At 37.8% G+C, this 22,735-nt stretch overlaps 1 protein-coding gene across 5 annotated transcripts in view; it reads right to left on the reverse strand.

Moving 5' to 3' along the window:
* Positions 1-22,735, reverse strand: part of LOC115510806 (E3 ubiquitin-protein ligase RNF103) — a 110,338-nt gene that overhangs the window by 81,657 nt on the left and 5,946 nt on the right. For 2 of the 5 annotated variants that reach the window (XM_030311047.1, XM_030311048.1), the window contains 2 exons: positions 14,849-14,964; positions 5,325-7,345 (listed from right to left, as the gene is read on the reverse strand). The exons of 1 other annotated variant lie outside the window; for it this stretch is intronic. In XM_030311047.1, the coding sequence (XP_030166907.1) occupies positions 5,770-7,345; positions 14,849-14,964 (1,692 nt within the window). In that variant the 3' untranslated portion in view covers positions 5,325-5,769. Of the gene's footprint in view, positions 1-5,324; positions 7,346-14,848; positions 14,965-17,637; positions 17,727-22,735 lie in introns of those variants that run through there. 2 more of the 5 variants (XM_030311049.1, XM_030311054.1) reach the window with 2 other exon arrangements.

The following is a 22,735-nucleotide window of genomic DNA, read 5'->3' on the forward strand; positions in this document are numbered from 1 at the left end:
ATATTGTATTTATATACTTGAAAGTTGCGAAGAGAGTAGATCTTAAATGTTCTTATTACAAATAAGTAATTATGGGATGTGTTGGAGGTGTTAGCTAATGCTACCCTGGTAATCATACTGCAACGTATAAATTTATCAAGTCAAGTGTACATCATACACTTTAAACTTACACCATGATATATGTCAATTTTATCTCAATAAAGTTGGGAAATATAAATTTTAAAATGAACAAACAAACAAAAAAGAAAACAGGTAGTACCTGAACTTTGACATGTTTGGGTGGCTACTTTTTTTTTTTTTTAAGGTTTATTTTTGAGAGAGAGAGAGAGAGAGAGAGAGCGAGGGGAGGGCAGAGAGACAGGGAGACGCAGAAATGGAAGCAGGGTCCAGGCTCTGAGCTGTCAGCACAGGGCCCATTATGGGGCGCGAACCCAGGAACCACGAGATCATGACCTGAGCCGAAGTCAGACGCTTAACCGACTGAGCCACCCAGGCACCCCTCTTTTTTTTAAATGTTTATTTATTTTTGATAGGGAGCATACACATGCGTGCAAGCAGGGGAGTGGCAGGGAAGGAGGGAGACAGAGGATCCTAAGTGGGCTCTGCACTGACAGCAGAGAGCCCGAGGCAGGGCTTGAATTTATGGAACTGTGAGATCATGACCTGAGCCAAAGTTGGACGCATAACCGTCTGAGCCACCCAGGTACCCCAGGTACCGGTCTACTTTTAAGCTTATATTTGTTCTTATTTGATAAATATGTTATCAAGTCAGTTAGGCAGTGTCAATACTAAGAGTGAATTTTAAAACAGACTGTAAATAAGAATATTCAAGCACCATTTAACATAGAACATAAAGAGCTTATTATCCCATCATGCCCATAAACTAAGTGAATTTGACAGTAACAAGTATGCAATTTAGCATCGGCATGAAGGAGAATATAATTTTGACAAAAGACAGTTTCCTATTGTCTTTTCCACAAATGCACTTATTTCTAAGTAAAAATGTGGTAGAAAGAGCCCTGAACAAGATAGAATCTCATCCAGAGGTTATAAAGAAGCCACCACCAGCTTCGACTGGCTGATGCAATCTTTAAAAACAATATTTAAATACCTTTAGTTGGAGCAAGCACACTGTTGCCCTCACCACTCCCACTCAAACTGTTTCACTGGGCCCTAAAGACAATTCAAATTTGAAAGCTGTGTCCTTTGCTGAGTCACATCTTTAACTCGATTGACTATTAAGTGGGGATTCCTTCTGTTCTACCTATTGCACAGGGATATTAGGCAGTAAAATGATCTATTACATATGAAACAATAAAAACTTTGGGTGAGAAGATGGTACAAAAGATCAAGTAAAGAGATTGCCTAAATTAATCATTAATCAGTATACTTAAAATTTGGCACCAAGAACAAGAATACACTTGATCTTAGCCAAAAGGCAGAGAAGCAATGAGAACAAGAATAGAATGATTAAAACACAGATGATTCAAAATGTCATTTTCACAATTGAATTTGTTTTTTCTTCTCTAAATTTTAATCAAATCCAATAGCAAAAAGGACCCAACACTTATTTACTTCTGCCATCTTTTATCCCTTGGGTAGAGTTTTAAGTAACAATAAAATGGCCCAGGGGGAAAACACGGGAGCAAGGAGAAAGATTCCCAAATAATCTAAAGAAGAGCTGAAAAGAGGTTGTGACTACAAAAAAAAAAAAAAAAAAAAAAAAAAAAAAAAAAAAAAAAAAAAAAAAAAAAAAAATTAAGATCTTTTTCTTGGAGCAGACCATAAGTATCGATTATCTTTGTCCCTACTAATGGGTACTAAAAATATAATTTCTTTTATCTTTTCTACCAATACTAGATGGGTGGTAAAAAGTTTGGTAAAGGATAAAATTAACATAGATTTTTAAAATTCAAGCCAATAATTACTTACTGTATATCAACTCTGGGTCTAATACTGTAAGGATATAACAGTAGATTATAGCATTACACCTGTCCTCAGGGATATTATCCTTAAAGAAAGACACAAAAAAATGAGAGACAGTAGAAAAACATTTGAGCAGAACACAATCATGTGTCCTACTATTGCAGTTAACTCCAGAGTTCAGTAACTACAAAGCCCACATACTTGGAATCTTTAGTTCATTAAATTCAATAGGTTGTTCTGTGAATCCATACTTTCTTTTTAAACACAGTTCAAGTCTAGAGTCTGTCAACCTTGAATATGTCTTTCAATTCTCCACCTCCAGGAAACTGACAAAAACATTATTTGCTGTGCTTAACATTTAAGGGATGAGTCAAGCTTTCCCTGGAGATCTGAACCTCTGGCAATGATTTCCTCCCCAACTTTATTGTATTATTTTTATGGCATGTCTAATACGCAAAATGTCTATATTATGCCCTGCACTGTGGATATTTAGGTGAATAATGCACAATTCCTACTACAAATTCACAAAAAAAAACATGCATAGTTTTAATATAATACAGCTAAATACGACAGAAATGTGTGAGGTATCAGTAGGATATAAGAACATGTACGTATCAGGAATGGCAAGCTATAACTAAGATTAGAAGGGCACATATCAGTTTGCTCCATTGTTGGTGATGATAAGTTTGATCATTTGAGTAAGAGGACAGCTGCCTGAGTTTTCACTGTAAAGATATCTTTATCTCTTTATAAACCTGGTGGAGAAGGAAAAGATGGGTAGGAGGGTGTAGAATTTCTGGAAAAAATGGGATCTAGCCAGACAAAGCAGAGAAGAAGGGGTGAGAACACTAGGCAGAAGGGAGAGCAAAGCACCAAGCTGAGAAAAACTAGAGCATGGGCCTGGAGAGACAAGCAGGCCAGAGTCTGATGTGTCCAAGAAGTCAGCCAGAAAGATTATGAAGGGCCTTGAAAACTGGTTTTAAGGAGATTATTTTATCATCTAGGGTAGTATTCTCCAAAGTATGGTGTGCCCTGGGATGCTGGAGAAATTTTAATTGTCTTTTAAAATGTCTACACTTTTGTGTACATTTCATAAGGTGACAATATTATATGTCTATGACCCATTAACTGAAATCAGGACCCTAAGAGAATGACTGGGGTGTGGGGGGTAGGGGACAGAATGAAAAGCTGTTTTACTTACTAAGCACTGAGAAGCACCCAGGAGAACCTGTTCAGCAGATGGCTGTACAAAAAACTGCAGATCTGGGGAGGGGACTTTGCCTGGACACGTAGACTGGGGACAACCACTGAAAACATGAAAGAAAAGAGCAGTGGACCAGTCGCAGAACTCTGGGAAACACTAACATTTACAACAATGTGATTACTTTTTTTCAAAAGGAAAATAACACAAGGAGCAGTTTTTGCATTTTTTATTTAAAAACTTAAAAGAGCTCTCAAATACTAACAGCTGATCCTTACAATTTTTATTTGAGAGAGAGAGAAGGTGGGGGTGGGGGGAAAGAGAAGAGAGAGAATTCCAAGCAAGCTCTGCACTGTCAGCACAGAGTCTGAGTGGGGCTCAAACTCATGAACCATGAGATCATGACCTGAGCTGAAACCAAGAACCAGATGCTCAGCCAACTGAGCCACCCAGGCACCCCAGTAATAGCCAGTCCTTACTATTTTCATTGATGTATGAAAATAAGGCTCAAGTCTACCATGAAGGCAGTGGGGGAAGGTGGGGGGGGGGGGGGAAGAAGGCTTCTGCTAGTAACCAAGCAATAATTCAGAATGAAAAAATTGCATTTTGTTACCATGTGGGGTGGGACAGTCAAGAAAGATTTTAAAAGTGCACTATGAAACTCAGACATGATCACAGTGCTGGGCCAGAAAAAATACAAAGTGAGCCTGGAATGCCTTGTGTCAAAAAGCAACCGTTTCAAGATTGAAAGGGACATATCAATAGCACAGAATGGAATTAGCCTAGAAGGGGGCTCTCCCTTATCAAATTTGGGATGATTTGGACGCCACAAAGAATAATGAACTTTAACACACCGAATATAAAAAGAAACTGTGAGTCCAGTAATATTCAAAGTATGACAGAAAGAAAAACGGAAAGCTGTTCTTCACAAAAAATGTGAGCTAAAAAATGTAGAATGAAGGGTGCAATTAGAAAATCCCCATGTTACAACTCCTATTCAATAACTGACTCAGATTAATAACCATCAGTGAATGTTAAAACTGTTGGCTTACTAATATAACGCTGTATGCTAACTATACTGGAATTAAAATTACAAACAAAAAAGACACCAAACCCTTGGGATATTCACATAGCCTCACAGGTTCCATCTTAAATGAAAAAGTATTTTATGATGGAAACAGAAGACAGCTATGACTTTAACCAAATTTAGCTTCACCAATGATGGGACAAACTGGTATCATGTGACTCCCAATGTTATACAAATGGGAGGTACATATCATCCAGGCAATATTGTTTAATTTAAATCTTATCGTGAGGAAACACTCAGAGAATTTCAGAATGTAGGACATTCTATACGTTAACTAGCCTGTTCTCTTCCAAAATGTATCAGAAAAGATTTACAAGGGGAAAAAAAAAAAAAGGGGGCAGGGAACTGCTAGAAAAGAATGAAAGGAAGGACTCCAAACCCAGCACATGAACTGTGGCTAAGTTCACAATAAAAACAAAACAAAAACATCTAAAGATATAAAGGATATTTGGGGAGCAAGTGGGAAGTAGGGATTGTATGTTAAATATTACTGAATCAACGTGAATAAATCTATTCGGTGTAATCATAGTATTGTGGTTATGCAAAAAAAAAAAAAAAAAGTCCTTGTTCTTAGAAGATACATGGTGATACATCCAGTGGTAAAGAGGCATCAGGATGACTAAAATTTATTTCCAAAGGGATCAGTAAAAAACAAAAACAAACCAGAAAAGAAGAAAGAAAAAAAGATAAATACATATAGAGAAGATAAAGCAAAGGTAACAAAATACATACAGTTGGTGAATTAGAGAAACAGATGTTCATTGTACTGCTACCAGTTTTTCTGCAGTTTTGACATTTTTCAAAATAAAAGTCAGGAAAAACAAAGTAATCAATGTGTGACTAATATGTTATAGTTGATTTTACTTAGACGAATATACTTCTCTTAAATGACTTAATACTTAAAAAAAAGCCCACCATGAAATCCCTTCCCATCAAAGCTAACCAAGCTAAGAGGCTGACTAACATGACCTCTGGCTAGCGTCAGCAACATAATTTATTTTTGTTTTTCCTCATGAATCTAGGATCACTTACCTGTGAAATGAACAAACCAGCAAAACACCTATAACATTCAACCACCTCACTAAAAACAATTTAACATTGGAAAAGCTGTAATCTTCTGGTTTTAAAATAATTTATTTCATAGGTCCGTTTTAATTTCATGTCTCAGAGCATACATTATTTAATCAAGAGGTGCTGGACAGAGATTGTAAAAAGGGAGGAAACATTTAGGATAAGAAACTGCCTCAATTCCATTAGGATTTGATCCTACCTTGTAAAGTCTTGCTAGGATAAATTTCTATCATACTTCTTTTGTGCTTACAAAAAACATTAACTTCTGAATTTCCAATGTTGTAAATAAAAATTTTTACAATTAAGTATGCATTCAATTGACACACAAGGCAACCAAATAATTGTCATCAACATTAGCATAATGTGTATTTCCTGTCACTGCACTAACATTAAACTAAACTTCAAACCACAAAAACATTGTGACTAACATTAAAAAGGCAAGCTGTAAGATACTCAAAGCTTATAAAGGACAAATTGCACATGGTTAAGATGGGACATCATTTGACAAGGGCTGGTGTTGTGCATACGGCTGCTTTTTTTTATAAGAAGGCCACCGGCAAACAGGGCAACAGTGTCGGCCCCCAGCCAACCACATCACAATGCAATTTTGATGGAACACATGACCACAAGGCAACCCCATTAGCAAACATCCGTTTTCAAAATTCTCTAGGCAAACAACACATTCAGTACAGTGCAGCATATCAGCAGGCCAAGTTAACCAATCAGGTTCCATATCTTCATTAGCATTATATAATCCATATGACCTCCCCTTCTTTTCGTATGGGCTGGTCTGACAATATTTATTGGCACATGAACAAGCCTCAGCATCACAGTGACTTGCTCTTCCTGGAGAATTGTGAACTATGCTTTGTTTATCTTCAAATACTTCCTTTTCACTGCTAAAAGTGTCTGTGCTTTCGCTGTCTGAGTCATTTTCAATATCTTGAGAACCCTCCGACATTTCCTCTTCAGACTGGACTCCAAGACATTTAAATCGCCACATTGGCAAATTTTTAATGTAATCAGTTGGTATCAGAGGGTGAAGCCAAAGGTCAGGGAAAGCTAACCGCTCCAAGAATAAGTCAGGGTCTTCGTCCCAATCAGATTCTATAGGAAAGTTCTGAAAAGAAGCAATCGGGTGGAAGAGGTAGCTGGTGTACCAGTCCCACAGACTTGATAACCATTCTAAGTTATTGGCATTGACTTCATCATTGTTGCTGTTGCGCCGTCTCTTCTTCTCAAAGTAATCAATTAGTAAACCATGTCCAAGGTACGTACTGAGAAATAGGGCCGGGTGGGAAGAATAGAACATCCAGTCTGCCCTTACCCATGAAGCCAGTGTGGTTGTATTAGAATATCGCAACAATTTTAAGCTATATTCATAAAAGCTATCTAAGTAAGGGAGCTGTAAAAAGCCCAACACAGGTAGCCAGGAAATAATTAACAGAGAGTTGTATGTCCCTAAAGTGCTTATGAGAACCACAAATCGCTTTATGGTTGCTCCTTGTGTGATAAATAAGTCCATCCAAGCCATAAGATTAACTAGAACCAAGCTCAAAACAAACAGATCATTTACTTCAGGTTGTAATGAGCGCAAAAATGAATCCATGGCCTGAAGGGATATAAATTCACCTGTGTGATTTCCATATCTGTAAATTCCTTCAGGAGTTCTAAGAATGTATGATGGCATGTTATATACACCAATATCTGTCATAAAACTCTTGTTGTCCCAATTTTCCACATTAACAAAAATAAACTCCACTCTTCCGGTAAACTTTATACTTAGTGCAGAGAAGAAAGCTGGGGGTTGGTCAAGGTTTGCAAATAGGTATATTTTTACCCAATATTGATCGCTTTTATTCCATTCTTCTTTCAAATGTTCAGCATTATAAATGGTTTTGATCCGAGAAGCTGCATGAGCAGTTATCCACTTAAAAATGTGCTCCACTTCAATCTTGCGTCCGCTATATTCTTTAAGCATGACTTTCCCTTTAGAAGTGCTCGTTTGTGGGACAGACATAATGAGTGTAGATCGCAACCAGCCTCTTCTCCTGCAGTATCTGTAAGAGAGCAAACCAGAAGTAACAACTAGGCTGGTAGATCAGCTAGCTTGCTCATCTTCACTGTTGTGCACCTTGTTTCCCCCTAACAAATTTCTTTAGCACCTGAAAGATACTCTTTCCCCCAAACCAAATAACCTCCAAATAATCAAAGTAGTGCCAATACCTGGCAGTTGTACAAGAACAAAAGTAAGCTCTCTTTTTGTTGTTATTGTGCTTGTTTGTTTTTGCTTCATATCTCTGTATTTCTAGTCTTTTGAAGAATAGCCTTTAGTCAGGGAAATCAGAAAATACTTCAGCATCTATTATGTACCTACTGCTGTATCATGTGCTTATAGGATCTAAAGATAATAGGAAAATAATTCCTGCTCACAGAAAATTGAAAATACTAGTAAGGAAACAAAATAGAAGTATAAAGCTATATATATTCAATTACTAAATAATGTAAAAGTTCAAAAAAAAGGAATAAGGAGAGTTTGAGTTGGTGAAGATTTCATGAAAGGTTTGGGAATTGAACGAGGTCTTGAAGGTGGTTAGATTCACATGGGCAGAGAAAGACTAGGTTACCCTACATGCCAAGTCCCTGACTCGAATGCAAGATGCTTGAGGGGAGGAGCCATGCTGTGCCCATGTATTAACCCAAGCCCTCACCAATACCTGCCCCACACAGGCACTGCTACAAAGTAATCCATACGAAAACTCACCTAGGAAAGACCAAGTCCCATACTTTTTTGTATTCTCTCATCTCTTTAATGAAAATCATGAGGATGAGCATTTAATACAGATGAAACAAAGTTATGTTTTCAGATTAAGAAGAGATTCGGTCCAAGGATGAGTACACACAGAAGAATTTAACTAAAATTAAATCACTTGTTTAGATTTATCCAGTGTGGTCATGACTCCAATCCTTTGGAAATGGACAAGTTCTTGCTATACTATTTGTGACATCACTCTCTCCCTAAAAAACTAGATGAGGAATGAAAGGAAATGCTGGAAAATAAAAACAGCTGTTGTAGGACAGTGTAGAGATTATAAGTGAAACATTTTCCTTTTTTAAAAATAGTATTTTCTAAAAACCTACCATGTGGAATTTTATGATATGTAAATTTACCTCAATAAGGTTGGAAAAAAGAAAAATCTACCATGCAGATAATTTGTTCATTTTAGATTTGTAATTGGATGGTTATAAATACTCAATTTCTTATTTTGCTATTCTAAATACTGATATAAAAATCATAAGTGTTATGCTTTACTTAGTAAGCATGGATTACATTTTATTTAAACAAGCACACTACACATTTACATGATCAGACTGGAAGTCTCGACATGTCATAAAGTTTCATGATGACAATACAATTAATTGTATCTCAGGAATTTTGTGATATAACCTAAGGTAAGTGAAGACAGCATGTTATGTCATAAAGACAAGGTTAAGTAATGACTCTGAGAAACTATCTGGGTGACTCAGAATCACAGACCCCAATTCAGCTTCTTGTTGGGTTGATATACTTCCTTAACAAATAGATTCCATTAATGTCAATATTGGTTTTTTCTTTTTTTTTTTTTTTTTTTAAAGTTTATTTTGAGAGAAAAGAGAGGAGGGCAGAGAGAGAGGAAGAGAGAGAGAATCCCAAGCAGCCTCTGCACTGTCAACGCAGAGTCCGATGCAGGGCTCAAACTCACGTCAGCCGATTAACCAACTGAGCTACCCAGGTGCCCCAATATCAACATTGCTTTCAGTGAAATGGATTGAGAATTATGAATTCCTACAAAGAAAATATCTTCTATCCCTTAACACTGTATTTGTATAATGCAAGTAATTCATTGACATGAATTCTATTTTTTCCCTCTACTCCCAAAAGCAACAAGTCAAATAGGTAATTGCCTTATTTACATCTTAAAAAGCTTTAAGTAGCTTTAATTCTTAAATTTCATATGATACTTGTGATGACACATTTCTGCTCTTGGTCATCCTTTCTATCTTTCTATAACTACCTCAGGGAATATTGGCTTCTTAGTGCCATAAATTAAATGACAATTTTTGTGACAGAAAACCTTATTGTGCAAAACAGTCAAAGAAAGTCTTAGTGTACACATTTCTTCATGTAAGAAAACAAATGTATTCTGCGCTTTCAGTTCAGAATTAAGTGACAGCTTTAAGGTTTATCTTTCCAGATAGAATCTAAGAGTACCAAGGAAAAGAAAATGTCATATGGTCATCATATATCTTTTGAATTCAATCAGGTTTTCCTGACTTTAAAAAAAAAACCTCTAATACTTATTTTTTTTAATTTTTTAAATGCTTATTCATTTCTGAGAGACAGAGAGACAGAGCATGAGTGGGGAAGGGGCAGAGAAGGGAGAGCATGAATGGGAAAGGGGCAGAGAAGTGAGACACAGAATCTGAAGCAGGCTCCAGTCTCTGAGCTGTCAGTACAGAGCCTGATGCGGGACTCAAACCCACAAACCGTGAGATTATGACCTGAACTGAAGTCGGTGGCTTAACTGACTGAGCCACCTAGGTGCCCTAAAACTCTAATACTTATAAACACCAGGCTACTTATGTTTACCTAAACACTGGTCTGAAGAAGTCTAATAAACAAAAGTATATCATATCAATTTTAAAATTCTACTGCTAAACAGAAATAAAGACTAATGTACATATTTTTAAAAATAATTTTACATTACCTTATACTGATATAAAAACTTTTACTGCCAATTCAAAAAAACACTTTTTTAAAAATTCAAATAAATTCAATGACAATACCATGAAAATAACTTCTAGTTCTTAAAGTAAACCTTTTGAGATCTCTTAGAGAATCTGAAGATTAAAAATGATAGAAAACAGTGAGTTTGCTACTCCAGTTTCTTGCGTGGGATGTGTACTTAAAAAGAAACGTTAGTGGGGTGCCTGGGTAGCTCAGTCAGTTAAGTGTTCAACTCCAGCTCAGGTCATGATCTCGCGGTTCGTGGGTTCAAACCCCGCATCAGGTTCTGTGCTAAGAGCTCAGAGCCTGGAGCCTATTTCAGATTCTGTGTCTCCTTCTCTTTCTGCCCCTCTCCCACTCGCGCTCTGTCTCTGTCTCAAACATTAAAAAAATATTTTTTTTAAAGGAACATTGTTATTTGTTTACATAATGTGGTTTCTTCAGACAAAGTCATTGCCCTCCCTGGCCTTCCAGGTTCACTGTCCAATCTCCCCTTTATTTTCCCTTCTCTGCTTATTCCACAGGCCCCCTGCCCTTCTACTTTCACCATAGGTCCTCCTGATCCCTGTTTGCCACTCAGCTCTTGCAATTCCAATGTTCTCCATCTGCTCTTTACTATCCCCCATCTTTCCAGCCGCCCAAAGACACACCCCACCTTGTTTTCTACTTTAGAAGGAAAAGGGAAAGGAAAGAAAAGGAAAAGAAAGGAAAAGAAAAGGGGCACCTGGGTGGCTCAGTGGGTTGAGCATCGGACTCCTGATTTTGGCTCAGGTCATGATCTCAGTTTGTGAGATCCAGCCCTGCGCTGGGCTCTGCACTAACAGTGCCCCTCCCTCTCTGTCTCTCTCTCAAAATAAGTAAATAAACATTTAAAAAACATCTAAAATATTAAACATTATAAACCCATTTAAACGTTTTTAAAAAAAACGGAAAAGAGAACAGACCTAACAGAAGGCTTTTTAGCCCTCTATCCTATATTGCTTGATTGAGGAATGAGAGGTATTAGGGCCAGGCAAGCAGGGCAAGAAATTAAAATTGCTGCCACGGGCAGAGTCAGGTGCTTCCCAGAGGTGGTGGTCCTGAACGTTCTTAAGAGGAGCTAACCAGGTCAGGAAAGTACTGCTGTGCAATGGGACCAGCACATCGGAGGCTGCCCTAGAAGCCACACCGGAGAAAAAACTCAGGTAAACAAAGCAAAATAAACATGGAGAGTTTAGTGTTTATAAAAATCTGAAATTAAGATGACTCAATTATCCAACATATGATTAAAACACTTGCTAAATAACACTATTTCCTGACCAGTTATACCCTGCATTGACATTCTTTATGTTGTTGTTGGTTATTTATTTATTTTGAAAGAGAGAGAGACAGAATGAGCAGGGGAGGGGCCAAGAGAGAGGGGGACAGAGGATCTGAAGTGGGCTCTGCACTGACAGCAGAGAGCCCAATGCAGGGCTCGAATTCACAAACCGTGAGATCATGAGCTGAGCCAAAACCAAGAGCTGGACGCTTAACCGACTGAGCCACCCCAGTGCCCCACCCGACATTGACACTCTGAACACACATTTCTGTATTTCCCCATTTTGTTTTTCTAGATCTCCAAAATCCTCAAAAAAAAGAAAAAAACAACCCTAAGCACAGCTTTTATGTCAATAGTTCTTACTCCAGTTGTAAGATTTTCCCAATAAAAGTTAACATGAATATGATAATACCAAAACTAATGTAAGTAACTATGCATCAAGACCTTCATTTTGTGATGAAACTGAAGATGAAGTAAAAGTGCTTTTTTAATAACAAAAAATAATAGCTGCAACCAACAAAGAAAGCAAAATTTGCTCAAAAATGATCTGTTCCACCATAAATAAGAGGTGAGATTTTTTTTTTTTTTAAATTCTTTTAAAGTTTACTTATTTTGAGAGAGAAAGAGAAAAGGAGTGGGGCAGGGGCAAAGAGAGAAGGACAAAGAGAATCCCAAGCAGGCTCTGTGCTTTCAGTGCAGAGTCTGATGCAGGGCTCAAACCCACAAACTATGAGACCATGACCTGAGCTGAAATCAAGAGTCAGACACTCAACTGACTGAGCCAACCAGGGGCCCAAAGAGGTGAGATTATTTAAAGATGAAAAATTTAGAGGAAAATATACAAAGGTAGTTTATATGTATCTCTTCACCATTCCTCACCTAGTATAGAATCAAAGTTTTTCAAAAGAAAAGCTAGAAAAATTTGTATTAAAATCCGCTAGACTCAATTATCATTTGAAATGATAAAATGTACTTTTGATGCATTTTGTTTCATAAGATTACACCAAAAGAAGTCAAACACTGCTATTTCCTTCAGTTTTTCATATTAATAGATTACGTTTTCTGTTGTGCTTAGCTTACTTTTGAATTCTTTATTGTTATGTAACAATTTATATATAGCATGTGTTTAACCTTTATATTTTTGTAAATTTATTTTCACTTGATATTTTTTAGTATATTTGTAAGTTACAGTGTCAAAATACATTAATTAGTTCATTGATTTTTTAAAAAATCAATTCCGAATATTTTTCAATAAAATAGTGATGTTAATACTGACTTCTGGCATTATCTGAAAAAAAAAAAATGAAAATATTGGCACTATCATTTGTTCTGGTATTACAATCACTAGTGAGGGTAAGAAAGATCTCTCACTCAGACTCTATTTGGGAATGATGGAATCAGACCAAATGCAACTGTCTTTGATAAACGAAGGACAAAAATAACGATCTGCTTTTCATTAAAACATTAACACTAAGGCTGTTTTGGACATTTCAACAAAAGGCATTGTTAGAATATGATCAAGACTCTGTGGCGGGGCGCCTGGGTGGCTCAGTCGGTTGAGCAGCCAACTTCAGCTCAGGTCATGATCTCACGGTCCGTGGGTTCGAGCCCCGCATCGGGCTCTGTGCTGACAGCTCAGAGCCTGGAGCCTGTTTCGGATTCTGTGTCTCCCTCTCTCTGACCCTCCCCCGTTCGTGCTCTGTCTCTCTCTGTCTCAAAAGTAAATAAACGTAAAAAAAAAAAAAAAAAAAAAAAAAAATTTAAAAAAGACTCTGTGGCAAAGATGAGAATGCAAGCTTTGTGGGAAGACGGGGAGACTGTGAGTTAGAAGATACAAGAACTTTCCTTCTTATCTCCAACTCCTAGGGGATCCTACACCCTACGGTGTGGATCACATCCTATAATACCAGTAAGCAAAACAATCTTGAGGCAAAATGAAGCAAACATGAGCCTAAAGGAGAAAAGGCAGGAAAATATGCGGTACAACAGTAGCACAGGAGGGTTTTCTACATACAATTAATGGGCTTCCCACTGGGGCCACATGTAAGTAAGTAATACAGACAGTTATATTACTTACATTAGAAACTACCTAATGTTGTGGGGTTTTCTACATATACATCATACACCCCCTCCTCAGCACTAAACACAACATGCTATATATGCTAATCTTTTATTAAATATTTACTGAATGGATAATTAAATAATGAATACTTGTAAGTGAAAATTTGATGGCACTAGAAGTTGAAATAAAAAGCACTTGAGGGGCGCCTGGGTGGCTCAGTCGGTTGAGCATCCAACATGGGCTCAGGTCACGGTCTCATGGTTCGTGAGTTCAAGCTCTGCATCGGGCTTGCTGCTGTCAGTGCAGAGCCCCCTTCAGATCCTCTGTCTGCCCCCCCCCATCCCTCTCCCGCTCTCAAAAATAAAAATAAATAGAAATAAAAATTAAAAAAGCATTTCCAAGAAATAATGTAATAATGAAACAAGAAATAACATGACAGATGAAATAGTGGAGATGATGACAAAAGAACACAAAAATGCCTGCAAGGATTCTTATCTGAGAAAATGGGAAAAACAAAAGACAAAACAGTAAAGAACAGAAAAAGGACAGGTAGAAAGGGTACATGCCTGATTTAAAAAAATGAAATTGAAACTGAGAACAAACTGAGGGTTGATGCGGGGTGGGGGGGAGGGAAGGGTAGGTAATGGGTATTGAAGAGGGCATCTTTTGGGATGAGCACTGGGTGTTCTGTGGAAACCAATTTGACAATAAATTTCATATATTAAAATAAATAAATAAATAAATACAAAAATGAAACTGAATCTGAATTTGGACACTGGGATTAGGGAAAAGGGCACATCTAGGGGCAGCTGTACAGCAGATGGAAATGAGTGTCCACATGTAAACCAGAAGTCAGAATTATGACAAAAGATTTTGATCAGCACAAAGCTATAAATGTGCTGAAGTCTCTTTGGGAAGAAAACTGAAACAAAAGGACTGAAGACATACTCTTAAGAGTCACCCCCGGGGCGCCTGGGTGGCGCAGTCGGTTAAGCGTCCGACTTCAGCCAGGTCACGATCTCGCGGTCCGTGAGTTCGAGCCCCGCGTCAGGCTCTGGGCTGATGGCTCAGAGCCTGGAGCCTGTTTCCGATTCTGTGTCTCCCTCTCTCTCTGCCCCTCCCCCGTTCATGCTCTGTCTCTCTGTCCCAAAAATAAATAAACGTTGGAAAAAAAAAAAATTAAAAAAAAAAAAAAAGAGTCACCCCCACTAGGAAGAATATGGAAGAATGGGATAGAGAGAGAAAGACATCTCAGAAAGGAAGTAAGTAACTGCCAGTTTATCAAAAACTATTTATCAAGTGCCTGTGTAACCCAAGCATGCTAAACATTATGATTAGCTTTCAGTTCAAATAGGCTTCTAATATCATGGTCTTCATTGAGTGAGACAATTCTGGTCAGAACTCAAATTCTAAGAATTGCCTAACCAACTCACCTGGGGTCACTGGAACAATTAAAAGTGCCTGTACGTATTCCAAATCTTGACACCTTTTTCACCATTTTCTCCCAGTGGATTTTACCGACCAAGGGACTTCTGTCATTTGCTATGACCTATTCTCCCAGAAACAAAAACAGAAACTTTAATTACCTAAAATGAAGTCAAACCAACCACTTCTATCTATAATGTATCTTCACCTTTTGCAAAAAGATTCTGTTCTGTTCTATCATCATTGCAATTCTTGCAGAAGGAATAACTGTCCGACTGAAAAGGCTTAAAACATTGAATACAGTGCATTAAACTTCCACACTTTATGGCAGTTACATTGAGGGGAATCAAAATCATATTAAAAAGCTAGCCACATCCTCCACCCTGATTCTTTAGAAATAAGTTACAGAGGAAGAAAATGGCCTTTGGAGTCATTTCTCCACTATGAAAATTTTAAACAATACAAATAAAGCTTACTAGAAATGATCACATGTGAGTTCAAGGAGTTCAAATTTCACTTTTTAAAAGTATAATTATGGAGCCAAGAGTCAAACATTTGTTTTCTATTAAACTATGCTTTGACTAAATCAATACTACTACTTCTACAGCTTTTTCTTAACAATCACGAAAATGTTCTAATATATAAAAAGAATTACCACAATGAATTCTACACTCTTGAACGTCTACTTCAAATCTGCATATAGCTTTCAAACACAATTAAGATTGGGAGAAGTACAAGATTTAAAAAAAAAAAAAAAGAAAGAAAAAGGAAAAAACTGTAAATTAACCTTCAAAATGTGTAATGACATCTTTCTTGGCTTTTCTAATCGTTAACACCTTTTCCTTTTATTCCCTAATCTTCCTGCTTTGAATGAAGGCAGGACTTCAACACAGATACCAATAAAAAACGAATTATCTATTAAAAACAAAACCACAAAAACAACTAAACGGGAACTTAAAGGAAAGCCAAAAATGTCTAAAGTCTTCATGAACCATCTGTTTGATTTATTTTAAGCCCAGGGTATATAGGCCAAGTTTATTTTCACAAATGCTATGCAGCTGATGTTATCTAATTGAAAATTACAACACAATACTCTGGGGTCCTTCCTGGGAGGAAGGGCCAGTTTCATGGTCACAAAGCCTTCAGGAAGTGAAATCCCAGGTTATGTGTGTGAAATAAGTGCCAATAGTCTACTCCCTAGGAGATGCAAGAGCGGTCCAGCTACCTCATGATAGCCTTTCTGCTGGGAAGCCTAACAAATTTCAAGGGCAGCAGAAAGAGAGTACATGGTGGTGACAAGTGACTTGAAATTCACTTTATGTGCAGACAGAACACTGTCCACTAACCCCTGCCATATACCATTGCTACTATCATCCCCACATCTACAGAGACGTACATACACACCTAACATTTTGTAACAACTCTGATGCTTAATAAATACACAAACACATACACAATTTAGGGCACTAAACAAATGGTTTTGATAGTGCTTTTCAGTGAAAATAGGTGGTCTTATTGAGGGAGAGAGACACCAGTTATTATTTAAATGTTTAGATGGTGGAGGTAACCAGGGAAAGGGCAATCTGAGGACATGAAAGCTTTTTCTGAGGTTTATATGTTACCCACTAAGTCTCTACTTTCACGTTTTTTTCATGGTCCAAAATGGCTGGATATATTTTACATGAATAACGAGGAAGATAAAGCAAGGCAGATATTTCTTTTCTTTTTTTTCCCTACTACTCAAGAGTCAATATGGTAGGTGCGTGTGGGTGGCTCAGTCGGTTGGGCATCCAACTCTTGATCTCAGCTCAGGTCATGATCTCACAGATTCGTGAGTTCAAGCCCCACATTGGGCTCTGTACTGACAGCGCAGAAACTGCTTGGGATTCTCTCTCTCACCCTTTCTGCCCCCTCCCACGCTTGTGCATGCACGCCCTCTTTCAAAATAAATAAATAAGCATTAAAAAAAAAAAGGGGTCAATAATGGTAGTTCATCTTTTCATCAAGTAATCAAAGAAATCTTGAACTTATTTTCCAGATTACTGAGAAGGATTGAGAAGTCTCTGTGCAATCATATCACCATACTCCCTACTTTTTAAAAGAACTCTTTCCTAAAGAGCTTCCTTTTCATTCCCATTTCCCAATCAAGGCTGTAAATAACCCAAAAATTTCAGGTCTGTGTTTATAATGACATTGCATCAAGGGGTTAAGAGGTTGCTTTAGTCAATGTAAGGTATGGCCCTGAGTCTGGGGGCATCCTTCAGTGAAGATCTTATCCACCACACACATATCTTTTAGATTTACAAGAGCTCCAATTCTAGAAGAGGAAGTAAGAATGAGAGGCAGTTGTTGGCAGGCACTCCTGGTTATAGCACAGACAACACAAGTCTGTGATCAGAGGTGGGAACATCTAAGCAGGTATGTGACAATGTTTACCCCCAGGGCCTTATTTATTCAGCAAGCTGTTCTAATACCTGCTTTTGAAGAGTTTAATGATCCCTAACAGAGAAAGCCACACAAAAATGAAAACTCCCCCAGGCATTCATTGCATGAAAGCATTTTGTTTGACTCTGCAGTTATATTTATGTAGTTAGAAACTGCTCTGTCCAATGCTCTATATAGTTATATTACTCAACTAAAGGTCTAGCATAAATTAAACTTTGTAGAGGCTGAATGAAACCACCACTAAACATTTTAATATCTTCACACAATAACTCATCTGGCTGAGTCACATGGCACAATCAAACATTCTAAGCCTATTACTACTGGGTCACACCAGTAGGAGTTCCCAACTTACAGCTCATATCCAAAAGTATGCACGATGATTCTGAGTGGCACTCACACTGCTGGTCTTATTAAAAGCAGAGACATACTCCTTGGCAGTTCAGGAAGGATGTTGTGTTCTCTGTGGGGAATATTTTCAGAGACTAGAAAAAAACTAGATGAAAGTACAGCCTGAGTTCCAAGTCTGGGACAGACTTGGCAGGATAGGCTGGAAGTGAAAGAATCTTTCCCTCCCCCTTCCCAGGGTATCTGCCTAACTGGCATCCCCACACTGGCTCACCATTGTATCTCCTGCAGCTAGTATAGTGCCTAACTCATTTGGGTACTCATTAAATATTCATGCTGAACTAAACTGTTTCCGCTTTTTACAGCTTGGTAACTTCATTCTTCAACTTTTGCCTATACAGATTCTCTAAAACCACCAAGTTTTTGACATATACTGTAAGTCCCTTCCCCAGCAACCTGTCATTTGGAATATTTTCTGGACAAATGCTAGCATAAATAGTACTTTGCTAACCAATTACATACCAATGTTCTTGACCCCAGTGAGACATAAGGACTTCTAATTCAATGAATTTAGAAATATACTTTTTCCAGAAAAAAACTACCGTAATTTTCCCAGGTTCCACTTCACTGTCTAAAGAGTTCTTTATCTCTCAAGATGCTAGCACCAATATAGATGATCTAACTCAGCTGGGAAAGTTAATCATATACTGAGATTTTTACTGATCTACACATTTTAGTAAACCAAACTGTAAGCTGTTTTATGACACAGGCTATAGGTTATTCATCTTTGTGCCCTCAGTGCTAATCACAAGGTTCAGCTGGCACACATTAGATTTCAATAAATATTTGTTAGACGGTTGGATGAATGGATGAAACCAGTGGGTTTGCTGGTACATGTTTAACAACCAGCCCTCCAGAAGAAAAAGGAAGCTCTGATTTCTATTACTTGCTGATTTCCTTGGTATAAATACTCCCATATGGCCAATTTCAAGTTACCAATGTGCTATCTCTAAACATGGAATTGGGAAGAGATCGTAACAGTCACTCTTCATGAAGCACTATGAGCTGGCTCCAGCATACCATGCATGAAACTACGTTGGACAGTGTGTGATGCTAAGTGCACATATTTTCTGATGTCCACCTTGTGTAGTCCAGTTTAAAATTACAAAAAAAAAACCCCACCTGGGGCTCAGTTTACTGTCTATTTCCTTCCACATGTATTATAGGTATTACACTGGTATAAGGAAAAAAAAAAGCCATATATTTTTGCCTAATGTTTACAGGTGGGTTTTATTAGTAATCAGAGTACCTGCCATAGATGCCATACAGCATCTAGACTAAATTAAGTAACACAACTCCCCAGAACAGGAGAGCTGTGCTGTGATATTTTCTGCATCTCTCAATATTTCATTTATTTATTTTTTTTAACGTTTATTCATTTTTGAGACAGAGAGAGACAGAGCATGAATGGGGGAAGGTCAGAGAGAGAGGGAGACACAGAATCTGAAACAGGCTCCAGGCTCTGAGCTGTCAGCACAGAGCCCGACGCGGGACTCGAACTCACGGACCGCGAGATCATGACCTGAGCCGAAGTCGGATGCCTAACCGACTGAGCCACCCAGGCGCCCCTCAATATTTCATTTTAATAAGGAGTTTCTACTTTCAAAATCATAGACCAACTTTTTTTTTTTTAATGTTTATTTATTTTTGAGAGACAGAAAGACAGAGCATGAGCTGGGGAGGGTCAGAGAGAGGGAGACACAGAATCTAAAGCAGGGTCCAGGCTCTAAGCTGTCAGCACAGATCCTGACACAGGGCTTGAACCCACAAACTGTGAGATCATGACCTGAGACAAAGTCAGCCACTAAATTGACCAAGCCACCCAGGCGCCTCAATCACGGACCAACTTAAGTAAATACATGCAACTTGTATAAAACCATTAAAAATGGAGACAAGTTGGGAATGCAAGCTGGTGCAACCACTCTGGAAAACAGTATGGAGGTTCCTCAAAAAACTAAAAATAGAACTACCCTACGACCCAGCAATTACACTACTAGGTATTTATTCAAGGGATACAGGTGTGCTGTTTTGAAGGGACACATGCACCCCACTGTTTATAGCAGCACTATCAACAACAGCCAAAGTATGGAAAGAGCCCAAATGTCCATCGATGGATGAATGGATAAAGAAGATGTGGTGTAAATATACAATGGAGTATCACTCGGCAATCAAAAAGAATGAAATCTTGCCATTTGCAACTACTGGAGGGAGGGATGGAACTGGAGGGTGTTCTGCTAAGCGTAATTAGTCAGAGAAAGACAAATATCATATGACTTCACTCATATGAGGACTTTAAGAGACAAAACAGATGAACATAAGGGAAGGGAAACAAAAATAATATAAAAACAGGGAGGGGGACAAAACATAAGAGACTCTTAAATATGGAGAACAAACAGAGTTACTGGAGGGTTGTGGGAGGGGGGATGGGCTAAATGGGTAAGGGGCACTAAGGAATCTACTCCTGAAATCATTGTTGCACTATATGCTAACTAATTTGGATGTAAATTTAAAAAGAAATTTAAAAAAAAGAAATAATGGATGAATTCAAAAGCATAAAAAAAATGGGGACAAGTGATTGACAAAAACAAAACTCAATAGCATTTAATTATTTCTTTGGTATCTTCACTAGCTTTCTTTATGAGTAAACAGAAATAAAAGTTTTTTACTAAACAGAAATAAAAGTTTTTCACCAGAACAAAATAAATGGCACAGTGGTTTGCCATGTATTTTACCTTTAGAGTAAAGAAAGGAATAAAGGGGTTAGAATCTCCCTGAACAAAGCTTTGCCTAGAAACAAAGATAAACAAGTTTTGTAACAGCTATTAACTCTTTTTAGCCAAACAGGAAATAGAGTAACGTGATACTCTGGTAAATATTGACCCAAAGTTTTACTTTAAATCAGGTGATGCTTTTCACTGCTACCTCAATTCTAGTGACGTTAAATTCCTTATGATGGGGATAAAGCCAGTAGGGAACAAATAACACAGTCCTTCCTTGAACAAAGGTCAAAAAGAGAAATAGAAACGTTAAGATAAGGATAAACCCATAAACCCCACAACGCACGCTAACTTTTCCATTTCAGGCTAGCCACTGTCCCATCTGCCTAAGAGTTTTCTGGGGTGGGAGCCAGGGAAGTAACTGTCTTCAATTTGTGATACTCAGATGACTGGGTGGTGGTAAAATCAAAGAATCACAATACTAGAAGATAAATAACTAATGAAAGATATGAGCAGAGGTTAGGAACAAAGCAGGGAAACTTAGATTGTTAGAACTGCTAGAAAAAAGAAGACTTAGTTGTTCCGTGGGTTATATAGTGTCTTACATGTCCCATATGTGTTGCTGCCTGGAAAACTGAAATTAGTTCTGTTCAGTTCATATTACAGAGACTACAGGATAGATGTGGAAAAGCTTCACATGAAAAGGAGCATCCTACTATTCTGGTTTAATGTTAGGATAATTCACGAGCACTAACACATTTTAGAACAATTAAGAAGAGAAAGACATAAAGACCACTAACATGTATCATGCAGCAAATAAAAGCATGAGCTGCACAGAAGACAGATTCAAAAGGAATACAAATTAAGTAATTTATAGAAATTTATTCTTCTCGTGTAGTGTCATTCCACGTGTCGTGTCACCAAAAAAGATAACCAACCTAGATTACCAATCCACTACAGAAAAATAATGAACTGACCAAGTGATGAAACAGGTAAGTAATATACCCATTTATTAAAGTCACATTTTCGGGGTGCCTGGGTAGCTTAGTTGGTTAAGCAACCAACTCTTGATTTCAGCTCAGGTCATGATCTCACAATCTGTGAGATCAAACCCTATGTTAGGCTCTGCACTGAGAGCGTGCAGTCCACTTAGGACTCTCCCTCTCTCTCTGCCCCTCCCCCACTCGTGTGCACTCTCTCTCTCAAAATAAACTTTAAAAAGTCATACTTTCCCTAAATAAATCCAGACATCCTTTCAATGACATACGAAGCCTAATGTCCTAATTATCAGTTTTATGATGCCTAACTACATTTTTTTCTCAATAAATACAAAAGGAAACCATAATTCATGGCAGTAAGGAAGGATATTAGAAAAATGGGAGGAAAAGAAAGAACTCTGATGTGTTTAAGTATTTCTTATACAGGATACCTACAATAAAGGCAATCTGAAGAGGACTGAACTGGCTGGGATCTATGCACTCTCACAAATTAAAAAAAAAAAAAAAGAAAGAGCCAACTAAAATTGGTCAGCTTCTTTGAAAATAAATAGGAAAGAATAATTCAAATTATTAAAAACAGAATCTTTGGGGCGCCTGGGTGCCGCAGTCAGTTAAGTGTCCGACTTCAGCCAGGTCACGATCTCGCGGTCCTTGAGTTCGAGCCCCGCATCGGGCTCTGGGCTGATGGCTCAGAGCCTGAAGCCTGTTTCCGATTCTGTGTCTCCCTCTCTCTCTGCTCCTCCCCCGTTCATGCTCTGTCTCTCTCTGTCCCAAAAATAAATAAACGTTGAAAAAAAAAAATTAAAAAAAAAAAACAACAAAAAAAACCCAGAATCTTTAAGTTATCCTTCACAAGAGATTAGATAAATATGATTTGAGCTGAAAGAATGACAAGCAACCAAGAGAATACTTGTTTCTAACAGACATTTTCAATTTAAAAAACAAAACAAAACAACAACAACAAAACTAAAAGCCCTCTTTTAAGAGTTTAAACCAATGTCTGTGCTGATGAGCTTAGCTTGGTGACTTGAGAATGAGGACAGGGTTTCAATCTCAATCTTCTCAGTTGTCCTGCCAGAGATTGTTCTTCTAAGCCCAGCCAGTTTGACAGATGTAAGCCACTGGCTCCAAGGGATATAAGCCAGACATTGGTGATCAGTGCAAATCCTGAAGGTCACTGGAAAAATTAAATGTGTGTCCTACTACCATTAACACACAGAAAACCATATAAACACATTCCACTTTTCTTAGAAGCCATTTTTCAATCACTAATACCTGTGAGGCTTAAAAAATATTTTCAGAGGAAAAGAATTTAGTGATTACAATTTAA

Source organism: Lynx canadensis, chromosome A3, assembly GCF_007474595.2.
Source record: "Lynx canadensis isolate LIC74 chromosome A3, mLynCan4.pri.v2, whole genome shotgun sequence".
Taxonomy (NCBI): domain Eukaryota; kingdom Metazoa; phylum Chordata; class Mammalia; order Carnivora; family Felidae; genus Lynx; species Lynx canadensis.